The 24,738-nt window shown below is 36.3% G+C and overlaps 1 protein-coding gene across 4 annotated transcripts in view; it reads left to right on the forward strand.

The window, feature by feature from the left end:
- Positions 1-24,738, forward strand: part of GRHL1 (grainyhead like transcription factor 1) — a 67,263-nt gene that overhangs the window by 34,332 nt on the left and 8,193 nt on the right. For 2 of the 4 annotated variants that reach the window (XM_077153159.1, XM_077153157.1), the window contains exons 9-12: positions 8,890-9,048; positions 21,906-21,993; positions 23,239-23,378; positions 24,441-24,478. In XM_077153159.1, coding sequence (XP_077009274.1) covers positions 8,890-9,048; positions 21,906-21,993; positions 23,239-23,378; positions 24,441-24,478 — 425 coding nt within the window. The remainder of the gene's footprint in view (positions 1-8,889; positions 9,049-21,905; positions 21,994-23,238; positions 23,379-24,440; positions 24,479-24,738) is intronic. The other 2 variants (XM_077153160.1, XM_077153158.1) reach the window with 1 other exon arrangement.

Here is a 24,738-nt window from a genome sequence, read left to right on the forward strand (position 1 = left end):
CTGGGAGTATGCACACCTTGCCACAGGTTGCTCTGTTTTCTGGGGGACTGCCAGGTGTGTACCCACTCACCCACTGCTAGGGCCCCACCGGGGGTCTTTGTGGCCTGGGTCCCCATAGATGAATGCTGCTGTGGGTGGCTCTGTGGTTAGTGACCGTAGCAGGAAACACCTTGGCCAGAGTGTTGTCACTGTGTGTCTCTTAAACCTTGTGGGACTGAGAATGGGCATGAACCTAGGCTGGCAAGTCCTCACCACTCTTTCCCTTTTTTGTTTTTTTAATGCTCTGCTTTTTTTTTTTTTTTTACATTTACTCAGTGTTTGAAGATTCTTTCTCCAGTCTCTTCATCGTCCTTTAGGAGTCCAAGCCAGTTGAATCTGCCCTTTTATTGCTCTCTCTAAGGGGAAAAGTTCCCAGGAATGTCTTACACCACCAGCTTTGTGATGTGGCTTTTATTTTTTCATTGCTTTCTTTCTGTGAATTAGAGGGTGAAAAATATTTCTGTAAGCTTTTCCCCACAAATTAAAATCACTTGTTGAAATTCACATATCTGACTACTCTATTTAGACTAGACAGCATGTTTTACCAGAATTGTGCCTTGGTTTGTAATGGTGTTATTAAAGCCCCAAAAGAGTAGGTGAGATGGGAGTTGTTAAATTTATTCTTAGTTGTTTTCACTTTACCTTCTGGGAAATGACCCTCTGATGTTGAACTCTGTTTTGAGCGTACCATTTCCCTTTGTCTTTCTCCTCTTTTTTTTTCCCTTTGAAGAGTAACATTGGAGAAAGCAGTCAACTGTGTGAACGATATATTGTATGGCTGCATTATGCTTCCTGGAAAAATCATTATAAATTAGTTCAAGATCTGATTTCTTGTTGGTTTTTGCGCTTGTAAGCATTTGGAATAAAAAGCCTATGCAAGTTAATCCTTTGATAAGGTAAATCACTTTTTTGTTATTGTCTTCCTCTCAGTCTCAAGCTGAGGTTTGAAAATAAAATTAAATCTTTTGAAAAGTTCTATAAGCATGAACTTCTCAGCCAAGAATGAGGAACTTTGCTTCAAAAAATGAGCCCCACATTTAAAAAGGAATCTTGCAGAGCATCTTAGACCTGTTGAGCAGTTTGTTCTTATGTGGTTTTTTCCTTCATCTATTAGTTTTGGGTAGGAACATTAATTGCTCATCTTTTGAGATTTATGTTTTGATTATTTGGATCAAATCAAACTTTTTCTTCAACTAAGCAACAAGAAATTATGCAGAGAAGTAGGTCATTATGTGTATTCTTAAAGTTCTATTTCAAAGTTCTTTACATCATTCTAAACATGTATCATTCAGCCTTCTCTCGGACTTTAGAAATAAGTCTCTTAAAAAAGAGTGTGTATGTGTACGCATGTATACTTTATAAAAGAACAGAAGTTGGATATATAATAAACCTTCTTCTTACCTCTTACCCAGCATCTACAGGAGGTAATTGGAGTTTTTTTGTAATCACATCTACTGAAAGTATTTCTCTGCACAGTGAGAATGGTCTGAATATTTGTTTTATCCACGTGGGTGACTTGGCCCATTAGTCGTGTTTATTTAGAGAGTTGCATATTAGATAGACCCAATCTCAAGTGTTAAAATTGTGAATAACAGAATACTCTGATCTTGTTGTTTCCAAAGAATTCAAAGGAGAGGGCTGGCCTGAATTTCTGTACTTGATTTCTTGCCTGTTTTTGGGTGTTCCTGATTAAAGATCATTAACCTTCCTACATAAAGATACCTAGATAGAGGCTGAGCTTGTCTCATTCAAAACTTACCCTAGTCATCTCGATGAGTATAGGGTATTGATTAAAACTCTGTGATTCCATCGGTTAAATAATGTGTTAGTGAGATGTCCACGCTGACTTATTTTGTCAGGAATTCACCTAGATGGAAAATGGAAATATTGAATTACCAAAGGGCCTCCTCCCTATTTACCACATTGTGATGATGTAAGGAGAAGCTAATGTCTACTTGACTTTGAACAGTTTAGGGGTAAGTGATGGTTTAGATCAGGGGTCAGCAAAATACAGCTCTTGGGCCCAATCCAACTAGTTGCCTCTTTTTGTTGTATATAGCCCACAAAGACTAAAATATATACTGTTGTGTCCTTTTACAGAAAACGCTTGCCACCTCCTGATTTAGACAAATATATGAAAAGCGATTTCATATATTCTCATTGTACTTACTCTTAGCCATATTTATTCATCGTTCTTTATGCATTTTCCATCTTTTATTAAAAACATATCAGTTAAGCATGTGCTATGTACCAGGCACCGGACTAGAGATAAGATATTGTCTCTGTTCCCAAGGAGGTTGCAGTTTAGTGAGGAAAACAAACCATATCATGTTTTGCTTTATAGTTCATGTTATGACATAAACCTAACTGAACATACAAGTTCATCTACAAATATAAATCCCTCTGAAAATCAAGTATAATGAGTAATGTAAACAAGAGTTTAATTGATTTTTAATAGTTTATTTTGTTAATATTTTATGAATTATGAGTATTTGAGAATTTGCCTGACTATATTGAATAGCAGGGTTAGGTAAAATGTTTTAATTTGTATCTTTCCATTGTTTTAAATGAATATTTTTCTTGCCTCTGTAAAAAAATTTTAATAAAAAAAACCTGATGGGATATATATATATAAATAAGTGTAAGAATATCTGATCTCTTTAAAGAAAAGGAACTATTATATTGGAACTTGTTTTAATAACCTCAAAGAGTTTAGAGACAAAGGAGACCTTTTGTAGATTAAAGTGTGTAAAAACATAGAAGATTAACCACTTTACAGCACTGGTTCTTGTCCTGACTAATCATTAGCATTACCTGAAAAACAGTCCAGATGTCCAGGACCTATCCTAAATCAGTGAAATCAGAGTCTCTAGAGGTATGGCCAGACCATCAATAATTTCAATTTTTAAAGTTCCTTCAAGTGATTCTAATTAGTTAAGGTTGAGAACCACTGTTTTACAGATCTGGTTCTCAAACTTTGGCATGCGTCAGAATCACCTGTAGAACTTTTTAAACCCCTGGAGCTTCTGATTCAGTAGATTTTTTTGATAATCTACACTTTTCTAACAAATTCCTAGGTGGTGTGATGCTCCTGGTATCACATTTTGAGAATCACAGCTTTAGAGAATTCTTAACTTCACACAAGTAGTCACTATGATTCCTTTAAATGGCAACCTTAAATTCATTCTTGATATTCTCTCAGGTACTAGGGACTCCCAATTTAATAGGCCAAGCTCTTGATCTTGAAACTTGCCCTTATGAAACTTATTTCAGCAATGGTTTAAAACTGTTGTGTACCCCAGAAAAGCCATGTTCTTTAATTCTGATTCAGTATTGCTGGGTGGGATCACTTTAAGTTGTTTTCATGAAGATGTGATCCACCCAGTTGTAGGTGGGACCTTTTTATTAGGTGGTTTCCATGGAGATGTATCTTCACCCTTTCAAGGTGGGTCACTTACTGGAGCCTTTTAAAAGGAAACCATTTTGGAAAAAGCTTCAGAACTGACTCAGAGATCTTTGGAGATGCAGAAAGAAAGCTTCCCCTAGGAAAGCTGTTTGAAACAAGAAGCCAGAGGACCAGCAAATGTGAGCCACATACCTTTCCAGCTGACCGAGGTGTTCCACAACATTGGTCTTTCTTCAGTCACGGTGTCTTTCTCTGGATGCCTTAGTTCGGACATTTTTAACGCCTTAGGACTGTAAACTTGTAACTTAATAAATCCCCTTTATAAAAGCCAATCCATTTCTGGTATATTGCATTCCTGCAGCATTAGCAAACCAAAACACTAGGCCTGCATGTAGTGTGCCTAAATGTCATCCTTTGATCGTCCCATCCATCCTCCCAAAAAGCCTCCTTTGTTGTTCAAATGTGGCCTCTCTTTATGCCAACTCTGAAAATAAATTCACTACCCTCCCCCCTCTGTGGGACATGACTCCCAGAGTCTTCCTGGCAACATGGGACATGACTTCCAGGGATGGGCCTGGCCCTGGCATCGTGGGATTGAGACTTCCTTCTTAACCAAAAGGGGGAAAAGAAATGGAACAACACAAAGTTTCAGTGGCTAAGAGATTTCAAGTAGAGTTGAGAGGTCATTCTGGAGGTTACTGTTATGCAAGCTTAGGCAGATATTTCAGACTACCAGTACCCTACCCCAACCGAGTCCCTGAAAACCCTAGGGATTGCCCTGTGCTCTAAGTCTCTGTAAAAGTTTGTCTTAGTAAGTTTATATTTTCAGAAACTTAATGCCTCCTTAAGTTTGATCCTAGGCCAGATAAATCCTAAAACTCAGAGTGGTATCAGTTCTCCAAGAACATCAGCCAGTTTCATTCCTTTACCTCCATAAGGTCAACACCCCTTTCCAGCACAAAGAAGTTAAAATGGTCATTGCCCAGATATCCCTGAAGATTGAGAGAAAGATCAAATGAGAGGGAAGAGGTATAACTGAGAAATTAGGATTTAACAAATGACTGTGACTACCGATTCATTATATTGATGTTTCTTTGTAGTGTCTAGTGTTTTAGAATAGCCAGAAAGAAATACCTGAAGTTGTTGAACTGTAATCCAGAAGTCCTGTTCTTTGATAATGATTGTATGATTGTATAACTATATTAAAAAAAAAACCCGTCAGTTACCCATGTTTGTATGGGTCTACTTCTGCATGCTTTGTTTTGTTCCACTGATATATACTACACTGTTTTAGTTAGCCTACCTCTTATTGTAAGTCTTAAAATTGAGTAGATGGCAATGCAAGTGGCCATTAAGAGGAAAGGTTAAGATGTATGGGGTGGTGTTGATTTATAAATGTATTTTATACATTGATTTATAAATGTATTATACGCAATTATTTTCATCATTAAATACAGCATAGGAATAGATGATGCATCATCTAATATAAATATAATCATAAGATTCTAGAGTTAGAAGCAATTTAGAGATTATCTAATTTAACCCTGTCACGTAATAAATTAACTACTTGCCAGGACCACAGTGCTACTTAGTAACAAAATTGCAAATATTTTGATTTTTCAGATACAGCCTTTTTCAATCGAACACATTACTTCTTGTTCACACATAATGTTTTATGGATATCTTGGCCCCTTTGCCAGCTTTTAGTGAGGCTGAAACTCAGCCCTGGATTACCAGTATGGCCCCGTCGAATATCCTGCTTGTTCTTGACTTGGGTCCTGCTGGAAGTTGCCTAATGAATCTCCATTTTTCTTTTCGGGATCTTCAGTCCACATTTTTCTTTCCTTATGTCCCTGGCATTAGTATTCTTGTATTTCACTATTTACTTGTAAGTTTGTGTATTTTTTTAAACAAGGTGGCATTTTTTAAATGCTGACTTAGGAATACTGTAAACTTTCTTTGATAAATTTGGAAAATAATTTTGCTAAATTGGAAAATAATTGATTTTTAAAATATGAGGATACAAGAGATTGTAGATAATCACAAATAATAGTGAGGGTAATGCTTCTGTGAAGGCTGCATATTTATGCCAGTCTTGGAATTTGGCCTCTGCTTATGTCTGCTTTGAATAGAAACTTGAAACAGGGAAGCAAGGGGAGGTTAGGTTTTAGGTTGAATTACCATGAAATCCTTTTGTAAAGCGGAATATCTCTTTGGGTTATAGACTTCCTGGAATTGTTGAGGGTAAAGTGTAACTTTCCCAGGCATCTGTTTTTGTGTTAGGAATTAGAATGATTAAAAAAAAAAAGTTTAGGTTTTCCATTTGGTTGTAAAATGGAAAATACTGTGCCTTGATTACTTTATGTGCACAGTTATTTGGTGGGTTTGTTTGTTTTTTAGGCCTGAATCTGCTCCCATACGTTGTCTCCTTAGCTTGGATTTATGGATTGTATATGAACCATTTAAATATATATATGGGAAAACACATGAAGTCAAAGCTCTAAGTTCCTAAATGAATCTTAAATACATATGTGCTCCTTTTTGCTTGTATATCTAGATCTAATTGTTTACAGAATTAAAGCAATTTGCTTACTTATTAGAAATAAGTTAAATGGAAAAATAGTAACAGGCAAAATAAGGCAGTCATAGAGAGAGGGCACTGTGCTAAGAACTGAAAAGAATATGATCTCACCAACCCTATATTTACAGTAGTTAGGGAGGTAAAGCATACACATGTAAAAAATTGCAAACCATTCTAGATAGTAAATTAAAGCCAGGTGATTAGCATAGGAAAAAAAATTGATTCTGAAAAGGATAGCAAGGGATAAAGAGGAAAAAAAGTTCTGAATATGAGTGCTATTTCCTGTGTTTTCTACCTTGGGAAAAGTTTTAAAAACCTTTCTGGGCTTCATCTATAAAAGAGGGATAGCACTATCCAGGTTGTAATGACGATTAAAGGAGATAATGTATGCGAAGTGCGTAACAGAGGTCCAGAAATGTATTAAGTCCTCAGTAAATGGTATTACTGTTATTGTTGACAGCCCTTTTGTGAAAGTCTGGGATGACTGGGAACATTTGTGGAGGTGGGGCTTGAGCTAAATCTTTAAAGATTTAGGTAGCCAGAGATAAGTTACAGAGTTGATCTAGACCAGTGAGGAAATAGAAGGAGGCAGAATGACAAGGAGAGATGGGCCAGCAGTGAACAAAGTATGCTCTAGGAACAGTGAGTAGACTATTCAATGTGAAGGCACAAGATGACAAAGGACTTTTAAATCTGATAATATGGACTAGTCCTCATAATCTTTGTAGGATCTTTTCCCCCTACTTAGAAGAAGCATTAGACTACAGCAAGGGTTAAAAAAAAAAAAAAAAAGACTTATTTCAACATTTTTCTTAATTTTTAGTAAGTGTTTTGGTCATTGTGTTAAGTTTCTTTCTCCTTTATCTCTCTCTACACTCTTTCATTTTATTTTCTTAAAAGTCTTGTTTTCTTTTCCAAACTTATTCATATCCCTGTCCAGTCCTTATTTCTGCCATTGGCACTTAATACTTACGGAAAAACCTGTTCTTGGTTGTTAGGGCTAAAGAAGTTGTTGGAAAGTCTACCTAGCTTAAGGCTCTTGAGTCTTTAAAATGTGCCAGTCCATGAATTATATATTAGTACTGCCATCTTTGGGAAGCACAGTCTGCAATAGCCAGTATTAAGGATTCTGATATGTTTCATCAAAGAGATCTAAAGAAAGGACAGTTTACTCTGTATCAGTTGTATAAGATTGGAGTTACATTTTTGCCTATCTGATAACATGAAAAATGGTATCTCACTATTGTTTTAGTTTGTGTTTATTATAAAATGTGCAAACATTGTTTCACACAAAATGTGCCAACCTTAATTTTCAAAACTGTAATTCCAGAAATATCCACTATGTGGTGCTCATTCATCAGATAAATTCTAAAACTAAGTGGGGTGAAAGGGGCCTTAAAAACATTGTAATCATGTGTGGGAGAGGTTAAATTCTGAATCATAAAAATGGGGAGGAAATGAAGCATGTTCCTTTGTTGTACAGAGATTTACCTAGGTTTCTGAAAGTAACCTCCAGTACCACATTCATAATGTGACTGAACTTATTTTAACTTGGGAGAAAATCTGCTGGGAAGATAATCATATACATATACACTTTTCCTAAGTGATTTGAAGCCAAGATAGGGAAATGAGAAAATGTTATGACATCTTCTGTTTTTCCCTTTGAAAGAGAAGAAGCCCAACTAGGGTGGAGTCTCACCTAATTAATGCTTTGCTAAGTTATATGTCACCTGCCAAAATGAAAGTAGCTAGTGTAAACCTATTATATTTGGAAATATATTCTTAAAAAATTGCTTGTGTGGAAAAATGGTAGCTTGGGTAGTGATAAAAAAAAATACAGACACACACACAAACACTTTTGAAGCAACGCGTTGACAACCTCCAAGTCATATTTCAAACCGTTCTCTTCAAAGTAATTTTATGATTGAATAGTAGAACCCATATCTAATGCTTTAAGAATTGGATTTTTCTTTTCTTTCATGGAGCAAAAATATCTTCCTGGTTTATTTCCTTTCTAGGAAGTTTAAACCACATCTTTCTGGAACTGCCAGTGGGCGCATGCATTATTTACTGTTTTGTGATCTTAAGTAGTCTTTGTGAGCATTTTCTCAGTCTTTTAGCAGACTTTACCACTTTTGACTTAGCTTTAACCTGGGTATGTCAAGATAAGAATCCAAATTATATTTAAACAATGCAAGGCCCTTGAACTGATGATGGTTACCACTTAGAAAAAAAAGATATAGAAATGATTAGATATTGTAAATTATTCCCTGAGGGCTTGGCCTTCTGTGATTCTGTAATCAAAAAGACAAATAAGAACAAATTGGAAAAAAATGAAGATATTTTAGTCTGGAAAGGCAGGAATTGGAAGAGAATTTCATCAGGACCATATTTATACATATTGTAGGTTAGAGGAACACTGAATTCCAAAATTTTAGGGCATTGGATACTACGAGTTATCTTGAGAAGTATATAAACAAAAATACAGGTGGATTCCCAAAGAGTCTTTACTTAGCTGTAAAATAGCTGCAAAGAGAAATATGCTGTTGGTAACGTTAAATATAACACCAGGAAAGACGACTAGCAACTTCCACTTTTTACTAACTAATATTGAATAAGTATTCTGGAAGGGATAAGTAGCAGAGATTCAGAGCTGCTTGCTGTCTGTTTTATCCATTGTTGCCTACCATTCTTATGCCCAAAGATAGTTTTAAAATAAACCTTATATTACCCCTAAAAATGTTTTTTTCCCTCTCATTTAAAATATATTTAAGTAATTTCAGTGATATTAATATTTTTCTAAGCTATGCTTAAGTTGTCTGTTGGTGCCTATTGCTTATGGAATCTTTTCTTCTCTTTACAGGTTTTCATTTCTGTGAACTGCTTAAGCACAGATTTCTCTTCTCAGAAGGGTGTGAAGGGGTTGCCTCTTAACATTCAAATTGACACCTATAGTTATAACAACCGTAGCAATAAGCCTGTGCATCGGGCCTACTGCCAGATAAAAGTATTCTGTGACAAGGTAAGATTGAGAAAGGATGCTTAAGTAAACTAAATTTGAGATATAATTTTCCTCACAGAAAAAGTTTTTTTAATATTTAAGTTCAATTTGAATTTGTTGCTGCTAATATAAAATGGCATATTTTAAATTAGCATTATTGTTGTTATAGCCTGTCAAAGACATTATATAGAGAAAAGAAAAAAGTCTCATTTTCATTAAAAAATTACAAGGGTTGACAAATGCTTTTTAGGAATGGCTAATTCAGTGAAACTAATATGCATAGATGCATACTGTGCTGTGCCCAGTTTCTTGATGGTACCTTAGCTTACTGGGATCTGTAGACAGTAAGCACTGTATTGGAGCCCTTGAGCTTTGTGTCTGTGAGGATGTAGATGAGTTACAAATGGCTGGCATACTGTCCTTCAGACTTTTAGTAAGTTGTTATCAAAGTTAAAGCAGGAGAAGATAAGGTTCACATTCTTTTCTGTAATAATAATTAGGCAAGAACAGAAAGCTTAGGACCCAAAATGATTTCAAATTACCTCTTTTCTTTGCTATGGCTGCTTTTGCTGTTTTTTGTTTGTTTGTTTTTGGTTTTGTTTTTCCGGAGAACAGATTATCACTTTTGCCAGGTACAGAGCCAGGGGCTCAGCTGGATTAAATTCATTGGAAATTTTGTAGGCCCATTCTTTCTTGAGGGTGGGAGATTATAGTATTTTTGAGAACTCCAAGCAGCCATAGATGAATGAGTGGTCCATTGAGCTAAGATTGAAGAAGACTTTGACTTATCCCACTCAAAAATATTGGACTGTTTTTTTTGCCACATCTCTTTTCATCCTGTCATGTAAAACCTCTCTTTTATTAGGATTTTTAGAAAGCAGTGGATAACTAGAAGCGTATTTGCTCTCAGAGGCCTGGTCTGTTTATTATCCTGACTTTTGTATTCGAGTACACAAGGTACAGCCTCTGACCACAGTGAATGAGCCTAAGACCTTCCAATTTCAGAGAGTGTTCTCAAGCCCCCAGATTTAGTTAATGTTTATTGAGTACCTACTATGTGCTCAATGTGCCAGGTTATTTTAATTTTCTACTGCTCTGTAACAAATTATTACAAATTTAGTAGATTGAAACAGTACAAATTTATTACCTTACACTTCTATAGGTCAGAAATCTGACATAGTTCTCACTGATCTAAAAGCAAGGTGCCCTTAGGGCTGCATTCTTTCTGGAGGATCTGGGGAAGAATCTGTTTCTTTGCCTTTTTCAGTCTTAGAGGCTGCCTACATTCCTTAGCTAATCGTTCCCTTCCATCTTCATAGCCTGCAATAGTTGGTAGAGTCTGTCTCACATCACATCCCTCTGATACCGCTTCCCTTGTCACATCTCTTTCTCTGACTTTCTGTCTCCTTCTTTTACTTTTAAGGACCATTATTAATTACATTGGGTCCACTTGTATAAACCAAAATACTCTCCATATTTTAAAGTCAGCTCATTAGCGACCTTAATTCTATCTGTAAATGTAATTCCCCTTTGTCCATGCAACTGAACATAGTCATAAGTTCCAGGGATATGAGGATGTGGATATCTTTTGGGGGACCAAAATTTGGACAACTACACAGGTACTTGAACATTTACTGCGTTTTACAAGTGATGGGTCCCATCTAGGGTTGACCAGATTTTTTTTACTGTAAGTCAGATTTCTTTTATTTATACCACATTTCTCTTTTTAGCCTAAAGAAACCCCCCCCCCCCCAAATTATTGGAATATCCATGTTCTTCTTCTAAAGAACTAGGAAGAAATTACAGTTTTATCAGTTCAATTTAAAAAGTTTTTCACATCTGCTGTTTCTACAAATTCTACTTAATAATATTTTCTGATATTATTTAGAATTCCTAAATTTGTATTTTGATTGCTATTAACAATGCATAATTTTCAAAAGACCTTTGCTGATATCAAGTAGTCAACACAATGGAACTTTGCTCTAATGCTATTGTCAGGGTTCCAGCTGTGAGACCCTATATCTGGAATCACACCATTAAAGAATACTTACAAAAGGTCAGTTCCTGAATCAAGAACTTCCCTTAGTATATAGTACTACCATCTATTAGAGCAGTATTTCTCAAATTATTTACGGTATTGTGGTTTTTATTTCTATTTTTAGTTCTAGTCTGGCATGAACTTCTTCATGAAGTGGAATTTTTTATTTCTAATCAATCTGAACTTCTATTTCATTTTCTGCAAGAAAAATGGAACAAATGAAATAAGTCTTGCAAACTACAAGTGCCATTTTTAATTATTTGATTCAACAGACATACAGTGTTTAAACTACTTCCTAATATATCATTCCTCAAACCATAAGAGTCTTGGACTGTTATTGGTTTGCAGATGACACTTTGGATATTGCTGTATTAGAGGATGCCGGCATAAATTACCATGAACTGGAGTTTTCCATATCAGATGGTAAAATTGTGTAAACAATTTTAAAGGGAGGAATCGTATCAAGTCACACCTTAAAACGAATTTGGTTTGTGTGTCAGACTTTTTTGAGGGAGACTTCTGTATTGGCAGCCAGCTGATTAAAAAAATAGATGCATAAAAGTTTTCATGAATTGTCCAATATTATTCATCAGTGGTAATGCAGAGTGTAGAAACCAATTCTGTTTGTTTAAAAACTTTAGTGCTGTCACATTCTGGGAAGCAGAATACCTTTTCTTCAAAGTTTCCAAAGAGAATGTGGTTTGGGACAACACATGATTTTATCTCCTGGTGTTACTGCTTGCCTTCTCATCTGTTTATTTAGATCACATGTGGGGAACATATTATCCAAGGCTTTGGATATCATGTGAAATGTGCATGCCTAAGTCAATCGCTGATTTTTCACACTTGGGAATAACCACTGTGAAATAGTAAAAGAAAATCACAGAAAACCATGGTTAGAAAAATTGGGATCTGCTTCTAGTGGTACTTTGTGTAACCTTTGCCAATAGCTACTCAGCCTTCATGGGTTACAACTTTCTCTGTAAGGCCCCTAAAAATATTCATAATCTGTTTTTTTCTTACCTGGGTTATGTGGTCCTAGAGATCCAAGTACAAATGAAAGTTGTTACTCTATTCCCATGTTCTGACCTTCTGGTATGTAGCAGTGGTAATAAGGGTCATATAACAACTGGGTACTCAAGAGACATACAGGGTAAACAATGTAATAGAATTCAGTGTTAGAAAATAGATCCTCTTATATATGGAGAGTTGATCTTTGATAAAGCAGTCAAGCCAACTCACCTGGAACAGAGCAGCCTCTTTTGTAAATGGTGTTTGGAGAACTGAATATCCATATGCAAAAGAATGAAAGAGGATTCATATCTCACACCCTATACAAAAATCAACTCTAAATGGATCAAAGACCTAAACCAAAGAACATTTAATGTATTAATCCAGAATCTAATACAGAAATGTAATCCTCTGCCTCTACTGAGGTACTCATTAAGAATTTCGTTCTCCTTTTTAAAATTCTGCACATAATTTAATACAGTTTGCTATGACAGGTCTTTATTATAAGTGCTTCCAAGACAGCACTGATCACGTGTCAAGATTATTAATGTGCCTGTTTCTAGAACATAAACTTTTTGAATATAATATCTTTGCCTTCATTTTATGTATACCCACACAGATAGAAGACACTTTAGAAATGTTTGTTAAATATAGCACTAAACATTAGTGCTAAGACCATAAAACTTTTAAAATAAAATGTAGGGAAATATCTCATGAATCTTGTGAAAGGAGGTGATTTCCTAGATCTTAAACCCAAAGCATAAGCACTGAAAAAAGAAATAGATAAATGGGATCTCTTTAAAAGTAAACGCTTTTGTGCATCAAAGAACTTTGTCAGGGAAGTAAAAAGGCAACCTACATAATGGGAGACAATTTTTGGAAACCACTTATCAGATAAGGGTAGAATATATAAAGAGATTCCTCAACTCAACAACAAAAAGACAACCCAATTTGAAATTGGGGCAGAAGGCATGAACAGACACATCTCAGAAGAGGAAATACAAATGGCTAAAAGGTACATGAGAAGATGCTCAGCTTCACTGGCTGTTAGGGAAATGGAAATCAAAACCACAAAAATATCATCTCATACCCACTAGAATAGCCATTATAAAACAAAAAAACAGAGAAAGACAGGTGCTGGAGAGAATGTGGAGAAAGAAGCACATTTATTCAGTGTTGGTGGGATTATAAAATGGTACAACTGCTCTGGAAGGCAGTTTGGTGGTTGCTCAGAAAGCTAGTATAAAATTGCCATATGATCCAGCAATCCCATTTTACTAGATTTCTATTCAGAGGAACTGAAGGCAAGGACAAATGGACATTTGCACACTGATATTTATGGCAGCCTATTTATGATAGCCAAGAGATGTAAACAGCCCAAATGTCCATCAACAGACGAATGGCTAAATAAGCTGTGGTATATACATATGATAGAATATTGTGCAGCTGTAACACAGAATAAAGTCATGAAGCATGTAACAAGATGAATGAACCTTGAGGACATTATGCTGAGGAAAATTAGCCAGAAACAAAAGGACAAATGCTGTATGGTCTCACTAATGTGAACTAACAATGAATGAGCTTTGAAAGTTGAAGTTAAGAACACGGGTTATTAGGAGAGAAAAATAGGGGTTAAAAGAGACATACAAGATAAAATTATATAATGTGTTTCTCATCCCATTTTTAATTGCAGAGTTGTTATGGGTTAATATAAAATCCTGCAGAGAAGAAAGTATTATGTATGAACTCTGTGTAATTAATTTTCAAAGGCTTTTAACCACATGAAATTCCACATGCCCTCACATCCACTCCTAATTCTTGTGCATCCTGGTTATAATTTTCTGACATCCTTTTATGATTGTGATTTCATCTTTTATTCAACCTGCTTCCTCAATTCTATTCTTTCTGAGATTTGACTCTCTTGTATTGGATACCTATAAACTCTCATGTTTTATGAATCTGATCTACTCTCAGTAAGAAACCAGAAGTAAGAAATCTTTTGATATTCTTCAGAGGTATTTATATTATTTTTCTCTCCTAAGAAGAAAGTTATGTCAATACTTTATTAAAAGTTACTTAACTTCATTCAGTGTTTTAACATAATTGTATTACAGTTAGGTAATATTGTGCTGTCCATTTCTGAGTTTTAATATTCAGTCCTGTTGTACAGTCTGTATTCCTTCAGCTCCAATTACCCACTATCTTACCCTATTTCTATCTCCTGATGGTCTCTGTTACCAACGAAATATTCCAAGTTTATTCACTAATGTCAGTTCATATCAGTGAGACCATACAGTATTTGTCCTTTTGTTTCTGGCTAATCACACTCAGCATAATATCCTTAAGGTCCATTCATGTTGTTACATACTTCATAACTTTATTCTGTCTTACAGCTGCATAATATTCCATCTTATGTATATGCCACAGTTTGTTTAGCCAACTGTCTGTTGATGGACATTTTGGCTGTTTCCCTCTCTTGGTAATTGTAAATAATGCTGCTGTAAACATTGGTGTGCAAATGTCCGTTTGTTTCCTTGCCTTCATGTCCTTTGAGTAGAGACAGCATATAGATGGGTCCTGTTTTTTAATCCATTCTGCCATACTATGTCTTTTGATTGGGGAGTTTAATCCATTAACATTCAGTGTTATTACTGCGCGGGTAGTACTTTCTTCTGCTATTTCGCCTTCTGGATTTTATATGTCATATCTAATTTTCCTTCTTTTTACCTTTACTCATAGTCTTCCTTTCTACACTCTTCTCCACACCTCTCTCTTCTGTCTTTGTATCTGTCTCTAGTGCTCCCTTTAGTATTTCTTGCAGAGCTGGTCTCTTGGTCACAAATTCTCTCAGTGATTTTTAGTCTGAAAATGTTTTAATTTTGCCCTCACTTTTGAAGGACAATTTTGCTGGGTATAGAATTCTTGGTTGGCAGTTTTTCTCTTTTAATAATTTAAATATATCATCCCACTGTCTTCTTGCCTCCATGGTTTCTGCTGAGAGATCTACACATAGTCTTATTGGGCTTCCCTTGTACGTGATTGATTGCTTTTCTCTTGCTGCTTTCAAGATTCTCTCTTTCTCTTTGACCTCTGACATTCTGATTAGTAAATGTCTTGGAGTACGTCTGTTGGATCTATTGTCTTTGGGGTACGCTGCACTTCTTGAATCTGTAATTTTAAGTCTTTCATAAGAGTTGGGAAATTTTCAGTGATAATTTCCTCCATTAGTTTTTCTCCTCCTTTCCCCTTCTCTTCTCCTTCTGGGATACCCACAACATGTATATTCATGCGCTTCATATTGTCTTTCAATTCCCTGAGTCCCTGCTCATATTTTTCCATTTTTTTCCCCTATATTTTCTTTTTCTTGCCAGATTTCAGATGTTCCGTCCTCCATGTCACTAATCCCAACCTCTGTCTCTTGAAATTTACCCTTGTAGGTTTCCATTGTTTTTTTTTGTCTCTTCTACCTTGCCTTTCATTCCCATAAGTTCTGTGATTTGTTTTTTCAGACTTTCCATTTCTTCTTTTTGTTCATTCCTTGCCTTCTTTATATCCTCCCTGAATTCATTGATTTGGTTTTTGATGAGGTTTTCCATGTCTGTTTGTATATTCTAAATTAATTGTTTCAGCTTCTGTATGTCATTTGAATTGTTGGTTTGTTCCTTTGACTGGGCCATATCTTCAATTTTCCTAGTGTGATTTGTTATTTTTTGCTGGCATCTAGGCATTTAATTACCTTAATTAGTTTATTCTGGAGATTGCTTTCACTTCTTTTACCTAGGGTTTTCTTGCTGGATGAATTTGTTGACTATCTGTTCTTTGACAGCTTTATTTCAGCTTTATTTGGACCTCTAACTTAAGCTTTGTTTAACAGAGGTGAATTTTTCAGTTCTTGTTTTCTTGTTTCTTGCCCTGCTTGTATGTTGCCTTTTTCTCCCTATCCTTAGGAGGGTCTACTTAGGTATTATAGACCCCAGCCGGATTTTCCCAGACCAAACTGGCCTCCTATCAGGAGGAAAGAGTCACCTGCGTTGGTTTTCCCTGAGGGTGAGACCCAGCAGGTCGAAAGACTTTCCCGTCAAGTCTCTGGACTCTGTTTTTCTTATCCTGCCCAGTATGTGGTGCTTGTCTGCCTGCAGGTCCCACCAGTGTAAGATGATGCGGTACTTTTAACTTTGGTAAACTCTCCATGCTGGGGGCATGGTGGAGACAGAGGAGAGGTTGTAGGCTGGTTTTAGTGGCTTCAAATTACCAAGCCCTGGTTTCTGAATTCCTTGAGGGAGGGATTTCCACCTGAGTTGGGCTTCACTCCTCCCCTGGGGAGGGCACAGGCTCCAGACAAGCCCCCAAACAAGTTCCCTTCTGCCTATGTCTGGAGCAGTTGCATCCTGAGAAGTTCTGCCGCTGTATCCAAAGGCAGTTAAGCCTTTGTAGAAACACAGCCACAAAAACCTCTATTTCCTTCTTTTTTTTCTTTTTCCGTCAGCCCTGCCCCCTTAGTGCCGGGGCAAAAATGAGCAACCTCCGCTTTGACCAGGTTCACCTGAGCTGGGGGCCTATTTTTAGTAGTCAGCATTTGTTAATTAATTCCACAATTGGCGTTTGATTGTGCTCAGTCACTGCTGCTGGTAAAGTCCTTTCCTTTCCCCTCTGGGAAGCAGCCTGTGGGGGAGGGCCACTGGCCACCGCAGCTTTGGGAACTCACGGTTCTGTGGGGGGGTTGCAGCCAGTCCAGCTGGTCCAGACTGGGGTACGCTGTGTGTCTGGTCACTGATGTGGCCCCAGGAGCTGTTCTGTACTGTTTCTGGTTAATTAATAGTTGTTGTGGAGGACGAACTAAAATGCTCACATTGTTAAGCTGCCATCTTTACCCTTCCCACCATGATCATTTTAAAGCATTTGCATCACTCCAGAAAAAGATGCAAGAAAAAAGAAAAAAATCATACATCCTATACCCATACCCCTCCCTCTCATTAACCACTAGTATTTCAATCTACCCAACTTTTTTTGTATCCATTAACCACTACATATAATTTATTTTTGTCCATATTTTTAAATTCATCTCTGTACACTGGATAAAAGGAGCATCAGACGGAAGGTTTTCACAATCACATGGTCACATTGTAAAAGCTATATAGTTATATGATCGTCTTCAGAAATCAAGGCTTCTGGAATATAGTTCAACACTTTGGGCATCCCTCTCCAGCTACTCCAATATACTAGAAACTAAGAAAGGATCTCTATATAATGCATAAGAATAACCTCTGGGATAACCTCGACTCTGTTTGAAATCTCTCAGCCACTGAAACTTTATTTTGTCTCATTTCTTTCCTCCGCTTTTGGTCAAGAAGGCTTTCTCAATCCCATGATGCTGGGTCCTAGGAGTCATCCCAGGAGTCCTGTCCCATTTTGCCAGGGAAATTTACAATCTTGGGAGTCATGTACTGTGTAGGGGGGAGGGCAGTGAGTTCACCTGCTGAATTGTGTTAGAGAGAGAGGCCACATTTGAGCAACAGAAGAGGGTCTCTGCGGGAGTGGGGGGGGGGACATTTAGGCATGATTATCAGTTGACTTAGCTTCTCCTTTGCAGTAATAAGTTTCATCAGGGGTGAGCCCTAAGATCTAGGACTCAACCTATTGAATTGGTGTCCCCATTGCTTGTGAGAATATCAGTAATTCCCTAGATAGGGAGGTTTAATATTTCTTCCTTTCTCCCTGGTCTCCCAAGGGGACATTGCAGACACTTTTTTATTTATTGCCCAGATTATTCCTGGATGTATCACCACGTTACACTAATTGGACAAATCAGCAAAATTTCATGCCCTATTCATGCTCTATTCAAGATTCCATGTAATTATGATGTTTGAATAAGCTGACCATAAAAATTTAAATTAGATAATGTGCGACCAAAAATATAAATTTTGCACTGAATAAGTATCTCTTCCTTTGGTCTCACACAGAGTTTAAGTTTTTAAAATATGGACCATATCATCCTTTACACTGTTTTAGTTTGCTAGCTGCCAGAATGCAATATACCAGAAATGGAATGGCTTTTAAAAAGGGGAATTTAATAAGTTACAAGTTTATACTTCTAAGTCTGAGAAAATGTCCCAATTAAAACAAGCGTATAGAAATGTCCAATCAAAGGCATCCAGAGAAAGATACCTTGGTTCAAGAAGGCCATTGAATTTCAGGGTTTCTCTCTCAGCTGGAGGGGCACATGGCAAACATGGTGGTGTCTGCTGGCTTTCTTGTGCCTCTACAAAAAGGGACTCTCCAAAATCTTTCCTGATTTAAAGGATTCCAGTAAGCAACTCCACCTTCAATTGGTGGAGACACACCTCCATGGCAATCATCTAATCAAAAGTTACCACCCACGATTGGCTGGGTCACATCTCCATGGAAACAATCAAAATGCTCCCACCCAGCAATATTGAATGAGGATTAAAAGACATGTCTCTTCTGGGGTCCACCACATATTCAAACTGGCACAACCCAGTATTCTGACTTACCTTAGTTCTGTCTGGATCAGCTTCCTTCATATCTGTAGTCAAAGTCTGATCATGTTTTCAGCCTCTTTAGCAGTTGCTGCATGGAGTAGTGCTGACTTTCATAGCTTCAGAGCTCTAAGTCTGACTCTCAGGTGTCACACAAATAACCGAAGTTCCATAGAACAACCAGGTTATACACATTAGCTCAGTATTTCAGAATTTAGAAATAACAGTTACAACTCCTGAATATATGCAACTGCTGTAAGAGCTTATACTTTAGGACTCTTTACAATAGGCCCCACCCTGATAACCTGTGCTCTCGACTTCAGTTCTTTGAGTTTGTGTGTTATATTTAGTCCATGTGAGTGAGGCATAATAATATTTCTCGTTTTGTTTTTGACATTTCATTCAACCTATTGCCCTCAAGTTTCATTCATCTAATTAATTGCATGCCCACTTCATTCCTTCTTGTAGCTACTCTGTGGTCCATTGTATATGTATACCACAGTTCTCTTTTCCATTCCTTAGGCCGCTTCCATCCATTGAGAATTGTGAGCACTGCTGCCATAAACACCAGTGTGCAAATGTCCATTCATGTCCCCACTCTCCTCCAAGTGTATACCTAGCAACGGGGTTACGGATCATATGACAGTCCAACCCCTAGCCTCCTGTGGAACTACTACACTGCCCTCCAGAGGGACTGCAACACTCTGCTTCCCTAGGAACAGTGAATATCGCCTTTAGTTTTGAAAGATCTTTTTGCCAGACATAAAATTCTAGGTTGACAGTTTTTTTCTTTCATGTTTTCAGAAGCTGCTCTACTCTCTTTTGCTTTGCATTGTTTCTGATGAAAAATCTGCTGTCATCCTTACCTTTGTTCCTCTATATGTAACTTTTTTCTGTTTTTAAGTTTTTTCCCTTTATTGTTGGATTTGAACAATTTTATTATGCCTCTTTTTGTTTTTTGGTTTTAGATTTTGTTGAACATCTTGAATCTTTGAGTTTTTCATCGAATTTAATAAATTTTCAGCCATTATTTTTTCAAATGGTTTCTCTTCCCTCTGCTTTTTGGGATTGTAGTTACACGTATATAAGGCCACATGAAGTCATTCCACAGCTCACTGATGCTCTTCTAATTTTTTGAAATTACATTTTTTCCCCTCTTTCATTTTGGATAGTTCTTTTACTATGTTCTAAAGTTCACCAATCTTTTCCGTTGCCATTTCTAAATTGCTGTTAATCCCATCCAATGTATTTTTCATCTCAAACATTCATTTCTTGAAGTTCAATTTGAACTGTCTTTATATCTATCATGTCTCTACTTAACATGCTTAGTTATTTCACTAGATATTTATGGAATGCAGTTATAATAACCATTTAATATCTGTCTTACATCTGTGTCAGTTCTGGGTCTGGGGTCTGTAACAATTGTTATTATTATCCTTCTCACTCTTTGCAACCCTGACACTTAGCAGATGCCAGGTAAAATTCTAAATTTTACTTGGGTAAAATTTTACTTGGGTGCTGAATATTTATATATTCTTAAAAATCTTCTTAAGCTTTTTTCTGAGAATCTAATTAGGTTACTTGGATATGATTTTCTCCTGTCAGGTCTCTTTTTATTTGATAGGTGGTCTACTGCTTCCTAGTCAAGATTTTCCTGTGTATTCTACTAAATGCCCTATGAATTATTCATTTTTCCAACCTGGTTGGTGGGGACTTGCACTATTCCTGGGCCTGTGAGTTTCAGGCAGTGATTTCTAGAGTTCTGTCTCTGTAGCGCTTTCCTCTTCAATACTTTGTCCTGCTCCCTTGATCTCTCTAGACTTTCAGCTTTGTCTCTAGAATGTAGGAAATTTGCCAGGCTCCACCCCAAATTCCTCCTCCTCCTGCCACAGGCTAGAGACTCTCTGAAGGCAGTAACCTGGGCCTGTTGAAGGGCTTACTTTTGTTTCCCATCTCTCTGTAATCACTGTTTTTTTATTGCCTGGTGACCAAGATCTTAAAAATTCTTGTTTCATGTATTTTGTCTTGTTTCAGGGTGGAAGATAAATCTGGTCTGGGGGGGTAGAAGCAGATGTTTCTCATCACTCTTAATGTATGTAACTTGATAAATAAGGAAGGAAATGTCCTATTTTGTAAAGCCACCTTTTAGAGACTATAGTTATCATCAAAATGACATTGTTGTTAGACTTACTAGAAGAGACTGAGAGAATTACAGTAATGGCTGAAAGATTGGGAATATTTACCTATTTTTTAATGTTAGGGAGATAGTGTTTGTATCTGTATTACATAGCAGTTTTCATAAGCAGGATGTGTATTTCTGATGGCATGTTAGTATACACCTTCTAAGAGAGGCAGAAGGTGGTTTCACATTCTTTTTTTTTTTTTTTGAATGTGGTCCTAATTGTTTGATAGTGCTGAGATCACTGGGATGATTTTTATTGTCTCTCTTCACTATCAGGGAATTCATTTAGAGAAAAATAAGCCACCTGTTCAGACTTAACTGGATAACTGTAAAGAAATCTGTATCATCCAGAAAGAAATGCCAATAAATCAAGCAAAATGATTATTGAATAAGCATATTTAATATTATTTTTGCTTAATTTCAGATCATGTTTATTACTAAGTTTTTAAAATTTTTCATGGGTTCAATTGCATCACATTATTACTCTTTGTATAGGTGATATACATAGTGTATATATGTCCTTTTTATAGGATTGGGTGTATGCTTTTACTGTTTTAAATTATGAAAAATCTATGGTTATAGCCTTGCTTTTGGAAATTACAGTTGGTTATTTCTGTCACTTAGTTAATACCGAGTCTTTGGACAAAATCACAACTTTCAATTATAACATTGCCCATATAGGAATGTACGTTCAGAAATAGAGTCAACTTTTTGTTGTTGTTGTTGTTTGTTTTTTCATTTTCTTGGAGGGGAGGACTACTAGACAAAGAAGAAAGGCACAAATTTTTTTGAAGGCAGTGTGGTTAGTACATTATGAAATTTTTGCAGCTTTTGACTTAACCGGCCCATGTGCATTATTGAGAGGAATTTTACTTCATTTGCTTTGTTTCTTAAATATTTCCTTATAATCTTTTATAGTTAAAAATAATTTTAAGAATAGGCTTAGAAGAAACTACTGTGAAAATTTCCATGAATTTAAGTCATGGAGTTCATTTCCAGAGAGGAGAGAAAAAACTTTTCCCTCACTGGTCAGAATATGAGGTTCCAGAGAGGAGAGAAAAAACTTTTCCCTCACTGGTCAGGATATGAGGTAGATACTTTATAGGGCATGAAATAAATGTTGTCACATCTTGTCTTCCCTGACTTTCAGGGAGCTGAACGGAAAATCAGGGATGAAGAACGAAAACAAAGCAAAAGAAAAGGCAAGTGTACTGACCCCAGCTCTCAGTTGAATACATGTAAGTAGAAATGCTTCCACCATGCCTTAATACTTTTCCTGTTCAGAATAGTGGCTTGTGTTTTCAAGCAGAAGATATTATAGTGGATGTTTTCTCCTGCTCAGACAGAAACTGTGAAGGGGTCAGGTAGCCTTGCTTCCTTTACCAGGTGTAAAAACAAATGACTGGCTGATATGTAAGTAATTTTTTTTTTTTTTTGAGAACTATAAGAAGGATTCTTGAGTTTTTCCAGAGCTCAGACTTCTTGGCTGCCAGTTTTAGCTCAGGTTGCTAGTCCAGTTTTGAAAAATAATACACGTTATACCTGAATAGCTGATAGTAAAATTGGGACTTGTTTAGATTAATAATAATAAGATCCTTTGAGGATTCAGGAAGTCTTCATTTCCACTGAGTATAATTTTCTTATGTATAGTATTCTAACATTTGCAGAATCTGTAGGGCCTCTGTTTGGACATTTTACTAGGAAAGCTTGCTTTTTTTTAAAATATGACCAATATTCATATTTATAAAATCTTATTTCCTAGCTAAAAGGGAAAAAAGCTTTCTGGTCATGAAGTGTTTCATTTGTAGTATGTGGGCTTCTAGCATCTGTTCTTTGAATAGTTTGTGTGGCTCAGTAGACATGTGCCCTGCAGCACATCAGTCAGGATTCTCTTACTGGCACCAAAGTATAATCTCCTGATATCACTTCAGAGAGCAGCTAACTAGGAAACCTCACCACTAAGTAATTGAAGGTCAGATTATAGGGCAAACTGAAGTTTGTTATTTATTAAATTAAAAATTAGACAGTAATGCTTATTCTTTCTCTGTAGCCTCTGGATTGAACTTCTCAGAAGGATATGTTGCTGTTAGAATATAAGTGATTTAATGAGGATAGTTAAGGTGAAATTACTTCCAAATTATGTACATACAAATATAATTTTAGACTTTCAGATAGAAACTAAATGTGTCTTGTCTCTGTTCAAAATCATATGTGTATATGTCTGTGTTTAAAAATACCTTTTTCTTTTTTGATTTTAATAAAATGTTCAATTGATTTGAGCATAAATACGCATAACATATTCCTTCATAAAATTGGTTTTACTCTTAATTCAGAAAACTTGATCTGTATCTTATAAAGTTAAGTGTATAAAGGTAATGGCGTACCTTAAATTTCTTAAACGTTGAGGAAAATGCTCTGTGGCTGCATCCATCCTGTATATAAAATCTTTTGACTTTGGTCTCATTTTTTTTTTTTCCTTTCAGTTTCTGATGTTAAGGTACCACTGCTTCCCTCTCACAAACGAATGGATATCACAGTTTTCAAACCCTTTATTGATCTTGATACTCAGCCTGTTCTCTTTATTCCTGATGTGCACTTTGCCAACCTTCAGCGGGGCACTCATGTAGGTAACCAGTATCCCAGGGGTGGTTGCAAGGAAATAAGACAAGACAAAAAGAAATTCTTTTGCATTGTTCATGGTAAACAGAAGCCAAAATTTAGTTAGGTTTGATCAGTGGTATCGGCTTTTTGGAGCTTTCAGTTGGGGATAACACAATACCTTTGCACTATGTATGTGTCAGTTTTGTTGAGTTGGAAGAGGAGTGTCAAACTGTCATCTTAATTCTTTTTCCTAACTTATTTAAAAGATTCTAGAGTAGTAACAAAATTTGGAGTTCGAGGCAGTGATCTTGTGAATTTAACTAACATGGAAATAAGGATATTCCCAGATGACTCAAAGTAGGGTCTCGATAGAAGAAAAGGGCTAGTGTAATACCTAGGGAAGGAAGTCTTAATAACATAAAGAACATCTGAAGCCTCTCTTCATGGTTTCGGTAACTGAATCATCCTTGACAACTATTCTAAAAATAAAAAATAGTCACACTCTGCTTTGCAGAAAAGCTTACTAGAGATGGAAACTTAAAGAGAGTGGAGCATGCTTTTTATGCTGAACTCAAATAATATTAAAAAGACAGTCTATCCTGGATTTTAAGAGCAAATTTGTAGAGACTAATAGTTTTTTCAGAGTTCTTGGGCAAACCATTGCCATTGTGGTCAGTGTCTAAGACATTTGGGAGTGAGCAGAGTTTGGCAAACTTTTCTTGTAAGGGATCAAATAGTAAATATTGTAAGCTTTTTAGGACAATATGATCACTGCCATGACTACTTAACTCTCCTGTTCTACTGCAAAAGTAGTCATAAACAATATGAACATGGCTGTGTTTTAATAAGACTTCATTTATATAAACAGCTATTGGGGCCAGATTTAGTCCACAGGCCATGGGTTGCCAACTTCTGGATTAGAGTAGTTCAAGATATCTGTAATTATCTGGTATTGAAAAACAAGGCTAAATAACTTTGTATTAGATTGGTAAAATCCAGTGTTACTCTCATTTTAGGAATATTTCATCTGTGGTTTGAAACATTTTGAGCATATTTTTGAAAAGCAATCTGTTTTTGGTCTTAGGTTCTTCCCATTGCCTCAGAAGAATTGGAGGGTGAAGGGTAAGATTTATATTTTGTTTTGTTTTAATGAATTCTTTTGTTTTGAAATGGTCTCAAACTTATAGAACATTGCGAGTGTGGTACAAAGAACTCATTTTTTCCTGAGCCATTTGAGACTAATTTGCCAACTTGATGACACATCACTCCTAAATACTTCAGTGTATATTTCCTAAAAATAAGGACATTCCCCTACATAAGTCAAAATTGCCATATTAATACTGATACCATGTTTTAGTTTCTTTGTTGTGAAAGCAAATACC

Source organism: Tamandua tetradactyla, chromosome 3, assembly GCF_023851605.1.
Source record: "Tamandua tetradactyla isolate mTamTet1 chromosome 3, mTamTet1.pri, whole genome shotgun sequence".
NCBI lineage: Eukaryota > Metazoa > Chordata > Mammalia > Pilosa > Myrmecophagidae > Tamandua > Tamandua tetradactyla.